Below are 13546 nucleotides of genomic sequence, written 5' to 3' on the forward strand. Positions count from 1 at the left end.
CAATCACTCGATTTATTTCCAAGTGTTTGTATTAATGGACCGCCACGGATGGTTGACGGGTGCTCGATCCTTTGCCTGCAGCCATTATGTGCACTTTCTGATACTACTATGCTATCAGATGACGGCGGTGTTATGTAATATTTGGTATCCCATACCGATCCCGTATCCCCTGGTCATTGGCTGTGTTCGGCTCATCGCTGATTGGCTGCATTACGCTCTAGCACCAGCCCGGTGAGTCTGAACACCGCCCCCTCTTATGAGCTGTCATGGACATAAGCAGCAGAGCACCGAGAGCTCCCTCCGGTACTGTAGATAAAGCTTTGCATTAAAACCACGATGAAACTCCTGCTACTTTACTCTCAAATGCAGTGCATGCAATTCCAGCGGCCACAAACCACCCACCCCGACCACTTGCTGCGAGTCATATAGACCCATAGTGGTATTAATCTATGATGCCAGAATATATTCAAAAATATTGCCAAACCGGCTGTCACAGATACTAACAATTACTATGATTTTTTTAAAACTGTTTTTATTGAAATTTTACAGCATGACTAAAACAAAACGACCCATGCATCGCTGCATACAGCAACACCCTCACCCATTCCCAACAACATGCATTAGGAACATTTTCCACTGGGGTGACATAAAACAAAGCATGTTCAAGAATCAGTGACAGTTTGATGTTCAGCTGCCACTGCTGCCAGAAAGCAAATATGCAACAAAAGCATAGCTCTCAACAATTTGTCTTGCAAAGGCGGGTGAAATCACCCGATTTTGTTTTGGCGAGTGAGAGGCCCATTGGAATGAATGGGTGTGCAGGAGGCTTGGCGGGTGAGTCAGCCCTTTACAAGGCGGGTGACACCCGCCAAAAGCGTGTGAGTTGAGAGCTATGACAAAAGTGCCTCGGATTAGAGTCCGGGTGTGCCACGGCACCATAGCCTGTCTCCAGTTCATGGCTGTTAAGCAGAATTATATGCAGTACCCTTTGGGAACACCACACACAATTAAGACTACAAGTGACAGTAAAATTTCAGCTTTGGTACAAGCCTGTACTACACAGTTAAAGTGGTAGCAGTAGCAGAGCAGCCAGACTTATCTCAAGAGTAAGTGAGCTGTATCAAATAGTTACACAAAGGACAGCAATTACTATGATTCAGGCAAACACGGACTCAAGGTTTTCAAGTAAAAGAATATACAGTTCAAAACCCTCTGCATTGTCCACAAGGCCTTCTGGGGCCTGGGGCCTAAATACCTTCAACTCTCTCTTCCTAAATATCTTCCTTCACGAGCCCTTCGCTCATCCGTCTCCAACTCCCTCATGGTCAGCCGCTTCTCGAAGCAACGAGCTGGGGGTAGATCTCTCTCCGCAGCAGGGGCCTCCCTCTGGAACAGCCTTCCTGCCTCCCTGAAACTTGAGGAGAACCATCTCCGGTTCCGGAAGTACCTCAAAACCTTCCTCTTCGCTTCTGCCTTCTCTCTCCCTCTCCCCTGCTTAACTCCCCACTGAATTCTGCACTAAACCTGCATCTGGGCCACTCTCAGCGACCTCGGTCCAGGGCCCAGCCACTCTCCACTTGCACTGCCTCCCTGGCTCCCCCTGCACTGTGGGACTGTCACTGTATCCCTACAGCCCTCCTTCCCAGCACTTCTCAGCACTTGCTCTGCACTTACCTCGCACTTGCCACCAGCTGGCCCTTTTTATTTATTATTTATTATTTTATTACGCTACTTACCTTGTACTGCACTTCCCCCCCACCTCCTCCCCCTGCACTTTCTCCTTTTCCCCTTACCTCTGCACTTGCGCGATCTGAATGACACCTGGCCTAGTAGGATCGTTTGTCTGTCTTCCCCTTGTTTCCCTCCCTCCCTGCCTCGTCGCGCCTTGAAACACTTGTGTATAGGCGCGTTACAAATACCATATCATATCATATCATTTATTTCACTCTTCAGTTGTATAACATTACACTATTATAAGCAGTCTAAAAATCACACTCTTAATACACCACACCACTTCCCCTAAATTTCAGACAAGTTAAGCTCACAAAATGAAGTGGGAGCAAAATGGCACTCCAGCAATTTAAAAAGGAGGGAAAGACAAAAGTCAACAGAAATGGATCCACACCAGGTGAGTACTCGGCGCAAGCGAACAAGAGAGACTTGAATGATAAAGTCAGATAGAAAAGGCTTAGGGCCAAAGTCAATGGTAGATAATGCAGTTCAGGGTAGTTTGCGGTAAAGTCTGTGGCACGGTTTCCGGACGAGGTTGGTTGGTAGAAAAGTTAGTTAAAGAGAAGAGAAGGACAAGCCCTCGGATTGGAGAAAGATTTCAAACACTTTCACCGCGACTGAACGAAATGCACAACCGGATTTGCACAGTACCTTAAAACGGAGAGGGGGCTGTAGCTGAGGAAGACGTTCCTGGTAGTTCTTGCAGGCTCACAGTTCCTGAAGCGACTGTCGGACTGATCAGAAGTAGGAAGACTGGAGGGTCCTGCACTACCCAGGGAAGAAACCAGCAGCAGCGCCAAACAACGAATAAAAGGTGCGCTCCTTAAAACCCAAGCAGGGTCCGACCTTGCTCGCTATGTGGCCCAGTGTAGCTCTGTACAGCGAATTCGACCAGAGGAGGGGCCCTGGCTTGCAGTTTAGGTGAACTGGTTGGTCCCACCAGCTCAAGGGAAGAAGTTTCCTGGAGGATCTCTGTCGTCGGATTATGGAGATTCGGACCTGCAGCAGAGCTTCACCGGGCGGTTCAGTCGTTGGATGGATCCTCTTCTTCCAGTTCCTCATTGGTTCTTTCGTTTCAGTGGCCACTCTGCTCTTCTAGTCCCAGAGACCTGCTTTTTATGCAGTTTTCCCCCATTTATACAATCTGGCTGTCAATCACACAGCAGGGTGGCTGGCTTGGCAAGGCCAGTCCCCTTAGCCAATCAGATAGGGGTGCGACTTGGGTTACCAAGGGAACCCATGGTGGGGTCCTAAAACCCCTCCCTCACATCCTGCCTACCCAGACTCTCTGGCGCCTAAAGGAGGGCTTCTGGGTGGAAGCTCGCGAAAAAAGCGATGAACAAAGGGACCAAACCTGGTTTGGCGCGCAGAAAAAAACACGAGAAAGACTTTAACAAAAAGAAATGGCGAATAAACGCAGCCGGAGCCAAAATAAAATGTATTTGGTCAAGCGGGTTTATGTTTGAGGCTAATATAATAGCCTAAAACATTACCACGTTTATATAAGATAATTGCGGTAGAAAAGTTAGGGTAGATACCACTGCCACCAGCTAAGTCTCAATGTAAAGGGAGCAAAACACTGCCCCAAGAGGCACAGACAAAAAGGGATAAGAATGAACCCTTTCCAATACTCCAAGGAAGATGGGATGTACTGGGTCTGTGGTTTAAAGTGACTAAGATAAAGTTAATGGCAACTTTACCCTTTTCGGGGGGACTGTAGTCAGCCCCAGAAAATTGAGTCGGTGGGAAGTCTAAAAGACAACCCTGTGTCACAGCACTGAAGGTGCTGTGTAAAACACATGAAAAATATGGTGCCCTGGAGTAGGTGAGGCTCCAGTGCCCAAGATCACACAAAAAGTAGAAACACACATAGCAAAACAAATGTAAGAGTGGGGAAAAAAGGCTCACACTTACCAGGTGAAAAAAATAAATCCTAGAAATCCAGCAAAGCTGCTGAGGGACTCAGTAGGTAAGGGAAATCAACCATTTATGAGAATTCTCTCTAACAATGGCAGTACAAAATATCAGATCTCCATTGCTCATATGCTGGGGGGCGGCCCCTCCCCCACACTATTGTAACTCTCCTCCTGGCCAGCAATAACAACAAACCCAGTAGCTTTCTAACATGTTTAGGCATCTCATACGTGTAACCCAGCAGGGCTTCGATAGGAGATGGGGCCACCTCTACACCAGGAATTCCCACTGTCACCTCAAACAATTACTCCAACAAAGAGTGGATATGCGGCCAAGACCTAGCCAGATGCAAGAAAGTGGCCAGGGAAGCGCTACATCTCCGGGATAAATCTGGTATCTCATGGAAGAACCAGTGTATATCCACAGGGGTCTGGTAGAACCGGTGCAGAAATGTGAACTGTATTAACTTGAAATTACCATGAATTGCCACCTTCTGTGTCTCCGTGCAGCAACATTTCCAAACATGGTTTGAGGGGGGGTAGCCAGTGCGTCTTCCCATTTAACTAGAGATCAGTTTAGATCTGGTTCTTGTACTGATCATCCTGTGCAGTATGGGAGCAACCACTGGTTCACGGGGGAAGCCACTGAACCTCTCCTTTAAGCCAATGCGAAGCCTAAAATATATAAAAATATCCAGTGCCGTTACCTCCCCCCCCTGGATTTGAATTCATCCAGCGTCAAAAACTGCCCATTCGGAAATATATCCCGCCAGCATACCAGACCCAACCTATCCATGCATTCTCTTTTGTGAGTGGCATCCCCGGCACGTGTTTGATTGGGAGGAGCGGAGAGTACCGAAGGTCTTTGCGTGCTGTACCTTTTACCTGCTTCCAGGCGCTACAGGCAAGCTCTACCATTTTGCAGGCCGTGTCTATTTGCTGCGATGAGGTGAGACTGCCCTCGAGAGAAGGAGCAACCATCGCCCTTTCAAACTGCATGTGTGTCCTGTCCGGAATCGCATCGTATCAATACGTCAAAAAGGTTGCTTTCTCAGCCATCCAATAGGCCTCGAAATCAGGCAGGGCGAGCCCTCCTCTGTCTAAGGGTGCCACCAATTTACCCCAGTGCACATTGCCCTGCTTTACCTGCCAGACAAAGTTCGTTATGGCCAACTTCAATGATTTAAAAAATGCTGTGGGAACCCGTATGGGTACATTGAGGTGCATGTACAGAAATCTGGGCAATATTACCATTTTAATGAGCGATATGAGACCAAAAAGAGACAGCATCAGATTCATCCACCTCCTCAGAAGCACCTCAGTACACCCTAATTTCACCCTGTAGTTCTCCTGATAGAGTACATCATGGGACCTGGCTAACATCACCTCTAGGTACAGAGTGTGCTTGCGATGCCACTGGTAATCAAACTCTTCTTGAAGCCGCATTGTCCCACTGGTTAAGGGGAACAACAAAGATGTAGATATGAAGCCCATAGAAGCATCCGAAAACCAATATGTCCCTCATAATAGGCCGCAGGTTCGCTATGAGGTCCCCAATGAACAGAATTATATCTATATACAGTGAAATCACCAGCCGGTGCTTGAAGAGTTGCGCCCCTCTTTCTATGTGCTGCGAACCGATCAACTCTGCAAAGGGTTCCACTGCAAGTGCAAATAGCAAGGGGGCAGTGGACACCCCTGCTGGGTCTCCCTTCCCATCTCAATAGGGGCCGCCGGAGGCTTACCATTCACTCAGAGATGTGCCACTAGGCCTCTATACTACAGGGAAACCATACTTGCAAAGTCTTCCCCCATTTCCATTTGCCGAAGAATAGTGAAAAGAAATGGCCACTCAATTGAGTGATACACCTTGTCAGCGTCGAGAAGGGCCGCAACTACTGAGGACTGCTGGTCTAGAACCAACATGAGGCTAAATATTCTGCAGAGACCATACGATGTGGACTTCCCAGGAATAAACCCAGATTGATCACCCAGTACACATCTGGGGCTTATTGCGCCCTGGCCTAAATTTTATTGTCCAAATTTATCGGGGAGATCGGCGATGGGACTCACAATTCTCTGAGGTTCAGGAATAAGGCAATCACCGCTTTGCGCATTGACTCAGACAGCACATCATCTCGTAGCACTTGCTGATACATTCAAAGCATATGAGAAACGAGTATGTCTGCGTAAGCCTTATAAAAATCGATCTACGTGATCCGACCGTGGCTGATTCGCATGCGAAAGGTGTGAACCACCAAAAGGTTGCACCTTTCTCATGCAAACACACATACATACCCACACCCACAACACACCCATGACACATCCCCACCCACACCCTCAACACACGCCCACCCACACCCCCAACATAAACAATCCCCACTTACCTTCTTCTTCACGCTGAGTCCCTGCGGTGCCAGTTCCCTTTCACTTCTGTGATCGGGAACCGGTGCCACAAGGCCGTTTTCTTTTATTTTTTTATGGGGGCTGCAGAGGTTTCCCCCACAACCCCTGCTCACTACACTGCGGGGTGTTGCGGGGGACACCCCGCAGCCCACGTTTTTTGTAATTTGTTTTTATATTTTATTTTCACGGGTGGGCTGCCGGGGTGTCCCCCGCACCACCCCGCTCACTATACCACACAGTATAGTGAGCGGGGTGTTTCGAGGGACACCCCCGCAGCCCCCGCAGTCTTTTTAAAAACATGTTTGTTTTTTTTTTACTTACCTGCAATGCTACCATCAAAGGTTCGAACTTTTGGTGTTCGAACCTTTGGTGGTAGCATTTTTAGACCTTTTTATACTTGCGACCATTTAGATACAGTCAAAACGTACAATACTTAAAAATCGGCCAAGAGCCCATCCGGTCCGGCGGCCTACACGGGGAATGTTTCTGAAAGGTCTGAAGAGGGCATACTGCCGACAGACCTTCGTCAAGCCATGATAGTGGTGATACACAAGAAGGGGAGACCCGCTGACCAATGTGGGCAATACCGACCAATCCCGCTGATTAACGAGGAAGCGAAGATCATCACAAAATCTATAGCCAATAAATTGTTGCTGCTAATGGGCAAATTGATATACCAAATCAATGTGGGGTTGTAACCGGGTAAGGCGACCAGAATGAATATCCGACACCTGTACAATGTGCTGGACGCGATCTCCTCCTTGAGGGGCCCACATGCGGTCATGGCGATTAGATGCTGAGAACACATTTGACTCGGTGGGGTGAGGGACGGTAATGAATACATTTGGATTTGGGCATAGATTCGTGGTGTAGGTTAAATTGCTGTATAAGGACCCAGAGGCGAGGGTAAAGGCCAACGGCTGGATCTCTGACAGCTTCCCACTCCAGCGAGGAACAAGACAGGGGTGTCCACTCTCGCCATTGCTTTTCTTGCTGTCCAGGGAGCCCCTGGCAGCGCAAGTTCGATCAAATCCCGAGATACAGGGGTTCGAGAAGCCGGGAGGGGTGGAAGACCATATTTCATTATACGCGGACAATATCCTTATCTACCTGCAGGATCCCAAAAATACAGGGCCTCGAGTCATGGAGGTCTCTCTGGACTTGTTGGAGGTCAGTGGGTTTAAAATGAACTGTGAAAAGTCGATTTTAATGCCAGTTAATGATGGTGATGCAGCAATCCCAGAGAGATGTCCCCTCTTGATTCCTTTAAGTATTTGGGTATTAAGGTGGGAATGGAGGATGCACAGTGTTTCAAAAACCATCTGTACCTGGTGTTAGACCGGCTGAGAGCAATGCAAAACACTGGGCGAGGCTCCCTCTGTCTTTGGTAGGTAGAGCAAATTTGTTCAAGATGATGTCACTGCAGAGACTCCTATAAGTTCTTCAGAACGCTCCAGTTTGGGTCCCCCCTGGGATTTTCCCGGTCATTGAGGGGTTGCAGAGGGGGCTCGTATAGTGAGGGAAGACTGCAAGGATAGCAATGTCAACACTAACCAGGTCGGTATGGGATGGGGAACTGGGTGTCCCAAATTCCCTTTTGGTATCTGTACCTTGGTTGCAGAAAAGACCTAAGAGGTAATTTTTATAAATGTGCTGCATACTTGCCAAAAGATGGATCCTTAAAAGATGGAGAGATAGCGTCCCCCACTTGAGAATGATTGGCTGAGGGAATGAACATGGTCTAATGAGTGTGAAGAAGGGTACATTTCATTACAGCCGGCGACATCCAGATACAGAGATATATGGTGTGAATTCCATGGCTTTCTCTCACGTAACAACACTATTGTACAACTTTCTTAATGGGACCCTCAGGGTACTTCTATCTCTTGTTTAATTGTTTCTATTTAGTTCCTCCAATACTGTATCATAAGAGATGTATATCCTGAATGACGTCAAATAATATGTGTATAATTGTCTCATGAGACTGTTGTTTATGAATGTGCCTTCCAGGCTTAAATAAAGTTGTACAAAAAAGAATTCCCACCAAGAATCATCATTCTGTTAGTGAATGTTTATAATAGGCAAAGTGGGATGGGGGTATGCAGCCAATCCCGGGCATCAGAGTGAGCAATCTATTAGTTAGGATTTTAGCAAGGATTTTGTTGTCAACGTTTATTAGCGAAATTGTCCTAAAAGAGGCACATTCTTTGTGGGGTTTCCCCGCTTTATGGAACAGGATGACGTTGGCTTCGTGAAAAGTGGTTGGCAGGCACCCTTTCTCTGTACTTCTTCGTATACTGATAGAAGGATCGGTGCGAGGGGCTGGGCAAATGCCTTGTAAAATTCAACTGTCAAGCCGTCGGGGCCTGATGATTTGGTCCCCGGTAGTTCTTTTATGACGGCTGATATCTCCTCGAGTGTGATTGGTTTATTTAAGGATTCTCTCATTTCTCATTTCACCTTCCACCCGGAATAGTTCAATTTCGTTTCTTGGAGGGCTTCTGGGTTATTTGGGGCCTTGGAGCTGTATAGGTCTTGATAAAAGGTACAAAATGTTTCCACTATTTCGCCTTTGGTGTGGACTAGGCTCCCTTGGGGGGCGGTGCGCACACTGTCCACCTGTGGGGGTCTCCTGTCTGCTGCCAACTGCCTCGCCAAGAGTGCTCCCGGTTTCTGGCTTTCGCCGTACTGCCGTGCCTGGTTCCATGAGCCATGAACCGGCTCTCGCGGTCTTGTATTCTACATAGTGTCCATAGGTTAATATGAGTCATGGTCGGCCAGGTCCCTCGAGTGCTCCTGTCCTTCCATAGGGTTAATAGCAAGTAGCATCTGCAATCATGTACACAATCTCTTCTGGCATCTTGCGTTTCTGCGGTGCTGTAGCGGCCTAAGTGGCAAAATAATAAACGTGCAGACAGTATGTATATGTTACCGTCCTCTATCTCATAGAACTAAATGCATGTATTCTTCGTGTAGGTTGGTGTGTGAATGTCCTGAATGTGCGGAGTGCACGTGTGGTTCCTGTCTAATGTAGCTATGTCATCATGACGTCTCTAACAACTCGCAGCATGGCTTTTGTGGTGTTAGTCGATTCTGTCCATGCAGTCATCTCCAGCTCGGTCTTGTCTCTTCTCACTTACTTTTGGTAGGGTTCGTACCACCGCAGGGTTGTATGGTCGGCTGGCTGGGTATTTTTTGTGATGCGTACCGATGGTGGGAGCAGTGGGGATCGGTGCAAACTCATATGGTCGGTGGTCGTTTTGTCGTGGATACTTCGTCCGATTGGGAGATCTATCGGGAGGGAAGGTATATTCGGATTTTCCCTCTTCAGTCCCCCCTCCTCCCCGGTCGTCTTGTCGACCACAAAATTATTATTCCTCTTGCCATCTCTCAGGCGCCAAACATTAGTGATCCCAGATATGTCTGGTTGGCATGATCTTCAAACAACCAATACATATATACACACACCCTCCTCCGGGCTTACAGTAGACCCACTTCCCGACATACTTCTTCGGATTCTTTGGATTCTCTAATTTCATTGACGGTTGGTACAGGTCTGATTCTGTTAACTGTTGGTGCAGTCTCTCTCGTTCCCTAAATAAATAAAGTTCATTCCGAGCACCTCCTCTGCTGTTGTTTTATTTTTCGCCATGCATGCTTTCACTACGAACAATGAGGCAAACCCCAGGATCAGTGCTCCTGCCAGTACCTTCAGGCCATTCGACAGCTAGGGCGGCATCCAGGACAAGATATACGAGAACCAGCTTCCGTCCTTCTTTGTGCCTTTAGATTCTTCTTCCATTTTAGCATGCATCTTGGCCAGTTGTGCTACTGCTTCTGACAGCGTCCCGTTGTCTTCGTCGTTTGCTGGTATGAACGGGCAACAGGAACTTCCAATTTTAGCGCAAACTCCTCCTTCCATCGCTGTGAGGAGGTCCAAGACCTATTTATTTTGTAGTGCTACCAGTCGTATTGCTCTGAGCTCTTCTTTTATTGCATTGAATCCATTCACGGTTGAGTTTATCGTCATCATCAGCTCTCATCGGGTAATTTGAAGCCATTTGGCATTGGCGTACGTTTGAAATTCGGGATGTATCAGTGCTTAGAAGAACATGGCAGTCCTGCTGAATATTCTGTGTGATGGTGGTACTTCATTGAGAGCCTTTTCAGACTTGCCCAGAAGTAATTTCCTTGCCTTTTCACTCTCCTTAGTTGTTCATCCTTGGCGGTAAAGTTACCTCAAGGTCGTATTGCTGGTGATAACGATCTCTTCCTTCTATTGTTGCCTTCATCCATTTTTGGGAAATCATCTATTTTGACATGTTTCTTTGATACCACCAGTGAAGGTATGTTTATATGTGCCAGGGAGCATATTCCTCCCCATTTAAGTGGTAGTTTGTTGTAGGCCTTTGAACCACAGGCCCAATAGTGGTCCATGTGCATCGCCATACCTGACTCCATCTCAGCAAGGTTTTCAGTCCTTTTGCACCCTTCATTGTTCCCTACTTTAATGTCTCTGTCGCGTTGGTAGCACAAGGCCAGTGTTGTCAGGGGAATTATTGTTAGTGGCTCATCTTCTTTATCCAACCATGTCCGCAAGCCTGTGCTCCTGGCCCATTCTTTGAGGCACTTGTCATTTTCTTCCTGAACTTTGTTAACTGCAGCTTTTTTTTTTAAACCTTTTTTTATTAAACAGCTTGGCAGCAGAACACAGGCGAACAATACACAAGGTAAGCACAAGGTAGGTACAGTTAAAACAGTACAGGCATACAGTCAGTGCATCTAGTATTAACATTTTCCATCAAGGACGCATACAGTGCGAACGCAGTATAAGAGAGCCCTTAGCTCAGGATAGACCACCCGCATGAGTGGGTGTAGTAGTTGGGGAAGTTGTATCAGGTGTCGCATTTAAATCTGACATATAGGAGCGAAACTGGATCCAGACATCCCTAGGCCTCGAGTGGGCTGGTTGTAGGCAGGACCACGCTTCCTCAGTGTCTGAGGCCCATGTGAGAGCCCTGAGCCATTGCGCATGCGTGTAGGGTGCGGGGCGAAGCCAACAAAGCAGAATGTCTCGTACCGCAAGGATCATGCAAAGGCCGGCCACTTTCTTGGAATTTCGGGGTAGCCCTGGAAAGTCATGGAATAGGCCCTTCATTGGGGAGGGGTCGATAGATTGATCGAGTATAGCAGATACGTTGTGAACACCGTCTCCCAAAATTGGGAGAGGCGGGTGCAGGCCCATATCATGTGCATATAGTCGGCGCCATCCTGCCCACACCTGGGGCATCTTGGGGAGTGATCACTAAGCATACGATGCAACCTGCTTGGGGTGTAATGAAACCTATGCAACACCTTTTGCTGAATCAATTTGAAACGGGAATTGAAAGACACCTAGTGTATACGGGCACACATGTGACCCCAGCGCTCGTCAGTCACCTCCACCCCGAGGTCCTCCTCCCACGCCCACCTTAGCCCAGTGAATTTCGGAGTGGTTCTGGATTGCATCATTGTGTATAGCCTAGATATTTTCCCTCTGGTAGGTGTGGGGGAAGTCAGTTCTTCGATAGCGGGATCATCCGGTGGCATTGCTGGAAACATGGGGTAGTTTCTTTTAAGGGTTTTACGTAGAGCTGAATACTGAAGCCATGCACTCGGGCCACCCCTCAAGGGCAGCGGCAGGTCGGGCCACTCAACAAAGCTACCCTGCTCGAATACGTTACGAAGTAACTCGTATCCCGCCTCAGCCCATCTGCGCACAGTCGACGGCGGTACTCGTGGGATCCCGGGGAGAAAGTTCCACAGTGGGAGATTGCCATGAAATGGATGAGGAGTATCTAGCAATTTCCACGTTTTCGTTAGCGCCAGGGAGGTGCAAGCCCAGGATTCAGTGTATCCCGTGCCAAAGGAATGGGCTGTATCACCAGGGAGCGGATGTCCCGGTTGCTGGCCTTTCAAGTCTAACATGTGGGGGAGGGTCTGCTGTGTTAAACCAGTAGGATGTGTATTGGATTTGAGAGACCAACCAGTATTTAAGAAAATTGGGGGCCCCAAAGCCGCCGTCAGCCATTGGGGTAGACAAGGTCCCGAGCTTGAGCCTGACCGCGCCCGAATGCCACAAAAAAAGTTGATGCTGCATGTCAATGCTTGGAAGAAACCCTCGCGTCACGGGGACGTTGGTGAACCTGTATAGTAGTTGGGGTAATACTATCATTTTTAATAACCCTATTCTACCTGCCAGGGAGATCGGCAATTTGCTCCATGCCACAGTCTTAGTCGCCAGGTGCGCAAGATAGTTTTGATAGTTCTCCTCGAGGGTCGTCTCAAACTGACGTGTTATTTCAATCCCCAGATAAGTGAACTTAGATTGCGCCCACGAGAACCCCATAGTGTCGGGGGGGGGAGGGGAGGGTGCATTCCGTGAGCGGAAACAGCGTAGATTTTGCGCAGTTCACCTTGAGGCCTGAGATGTACCCGAAGTGGATAACATCTTTCAATATCGGGGGTAAAATTAGTGAAGGGGGACCGCACGAGAAGGAGTGCATCATCAGCAAAGAGGGATACAATATCGGCTTGACCCGCTGAGCGAAGCCCTCTGTGCGAGTGAAGTTGTCGAAGCATGTCGGCGAAAGGTTCTATCGCTAAAGCGAAGATCAGGGGAGAGAACGGAAAGCCCTGTCTCGTTCCCCTGGCAATATTGAAGAATGGGGAGCATCTGTCCTCCGTGGGGACACTGGCCACAGGCCCTGAGTAAAGCACCTTGACCCAGGAGCGAAAAACCGGCCCGAATTTGCATTGTTCGAGCACCCGCCAGATGTATCTCCAAGAGACTGAATCGAACGCCTTCTGCATGTCGAGGGTTGCGGCGACCGCCTGCACATTGGGGCTGATCCTGCTAATTATATTAAAGAGCCGTCTAAGGTTCAGAGCGGTGGAGCGACATGGAATGAATCCCGCCTGGTCCGGGTGTATAATAGATGGCATACAGGGAGCAAGCCTGGTCGCTAACATTTTAGTAAACATTTTTGTGTCACAGTTTATGAGGGAAAGTGGGCGATATGAGCTGCACTGGGTGGCAGGTTTACCAGGTTTGAGCAGTACCGTAATTGTGGCTTTGCGGAGTGATGAGGGGAGTGTGCCTGCCTCTACCGATTCCTCCCAAAGAGCTATTAAGTGAGGGAGTAAGAGAGTCTTAAAACATTTATAGAATTCAACTGGGATGCCATCAGAGCCGGGAGCCTTCCCCGAGGAGAGAGACTCTATGGCCTCCGTAAACTCTTCCGGGGTGAGTGGAGAATCGAGGGAACCAGCGGTCTCGGGAGAGAGGGCCGTTAGGGGGAGAGCCGTAAGATAGGAGTCCACCTCCGCCTCCGTGGCCTAGTCCGAATTGGAGTATAGGGCTTCGTAAAAAGCAAAGATCTCCGAGTTGATGGCCTGTGACGTGATAGCTAAGGAGCCATCCGAACGAACAATCCCAGGTATTTGTGGAGCACCCA

General features: G+C 48.4%; 1 protein-coding gene across 3 annotated transcripts in view; it reads left to right on the forward strand.

Moving 5' to 3' along the window:
- The window catches only part of EEF1AKMT1 (EEF1A lysine methyltransferase 1), a 215432-nt gene that overhangs the window by 27268 nt on the left and 174618 nt on the right, over nucleotides 1–13546 (forward strand). Inside the window, exon 1 of one of the 3 annotated variants that reach the window (XM_069639940.1) lies at nucleotides 167–303. The exons of the other annotated variants lie outside the window; for them this stretch is intronic. Coding sequence (XP_069496041.1) covers nucleotides 267–303 — 37 coding nt within the window. The 5' untranslated portion in view covers nucleotides 167–266. Of the gene's footprint in view, nucleotides 1–166; nucleotides 304–13546 lie in introns of those variants that run through there. 3 annotated transcript variants of the gene reach the window in all.

This window comes from Ambystoma mexicanum, chromosome 7q, assembly GCF_040938575.1.
Source record: "Ambystoma mexicanum isolate Mex_15411 chromosome 7q, UKY_AmexF1_1, whole genome shotgun sequence".
Classification (NCBI taxonomy): domain Eukaryota; kingdom Metazoa; phylum Chordata; class Amphibia; order Caudata; family Ambystomatidae; genus Ambystoma; species Ambystoma mexicanum.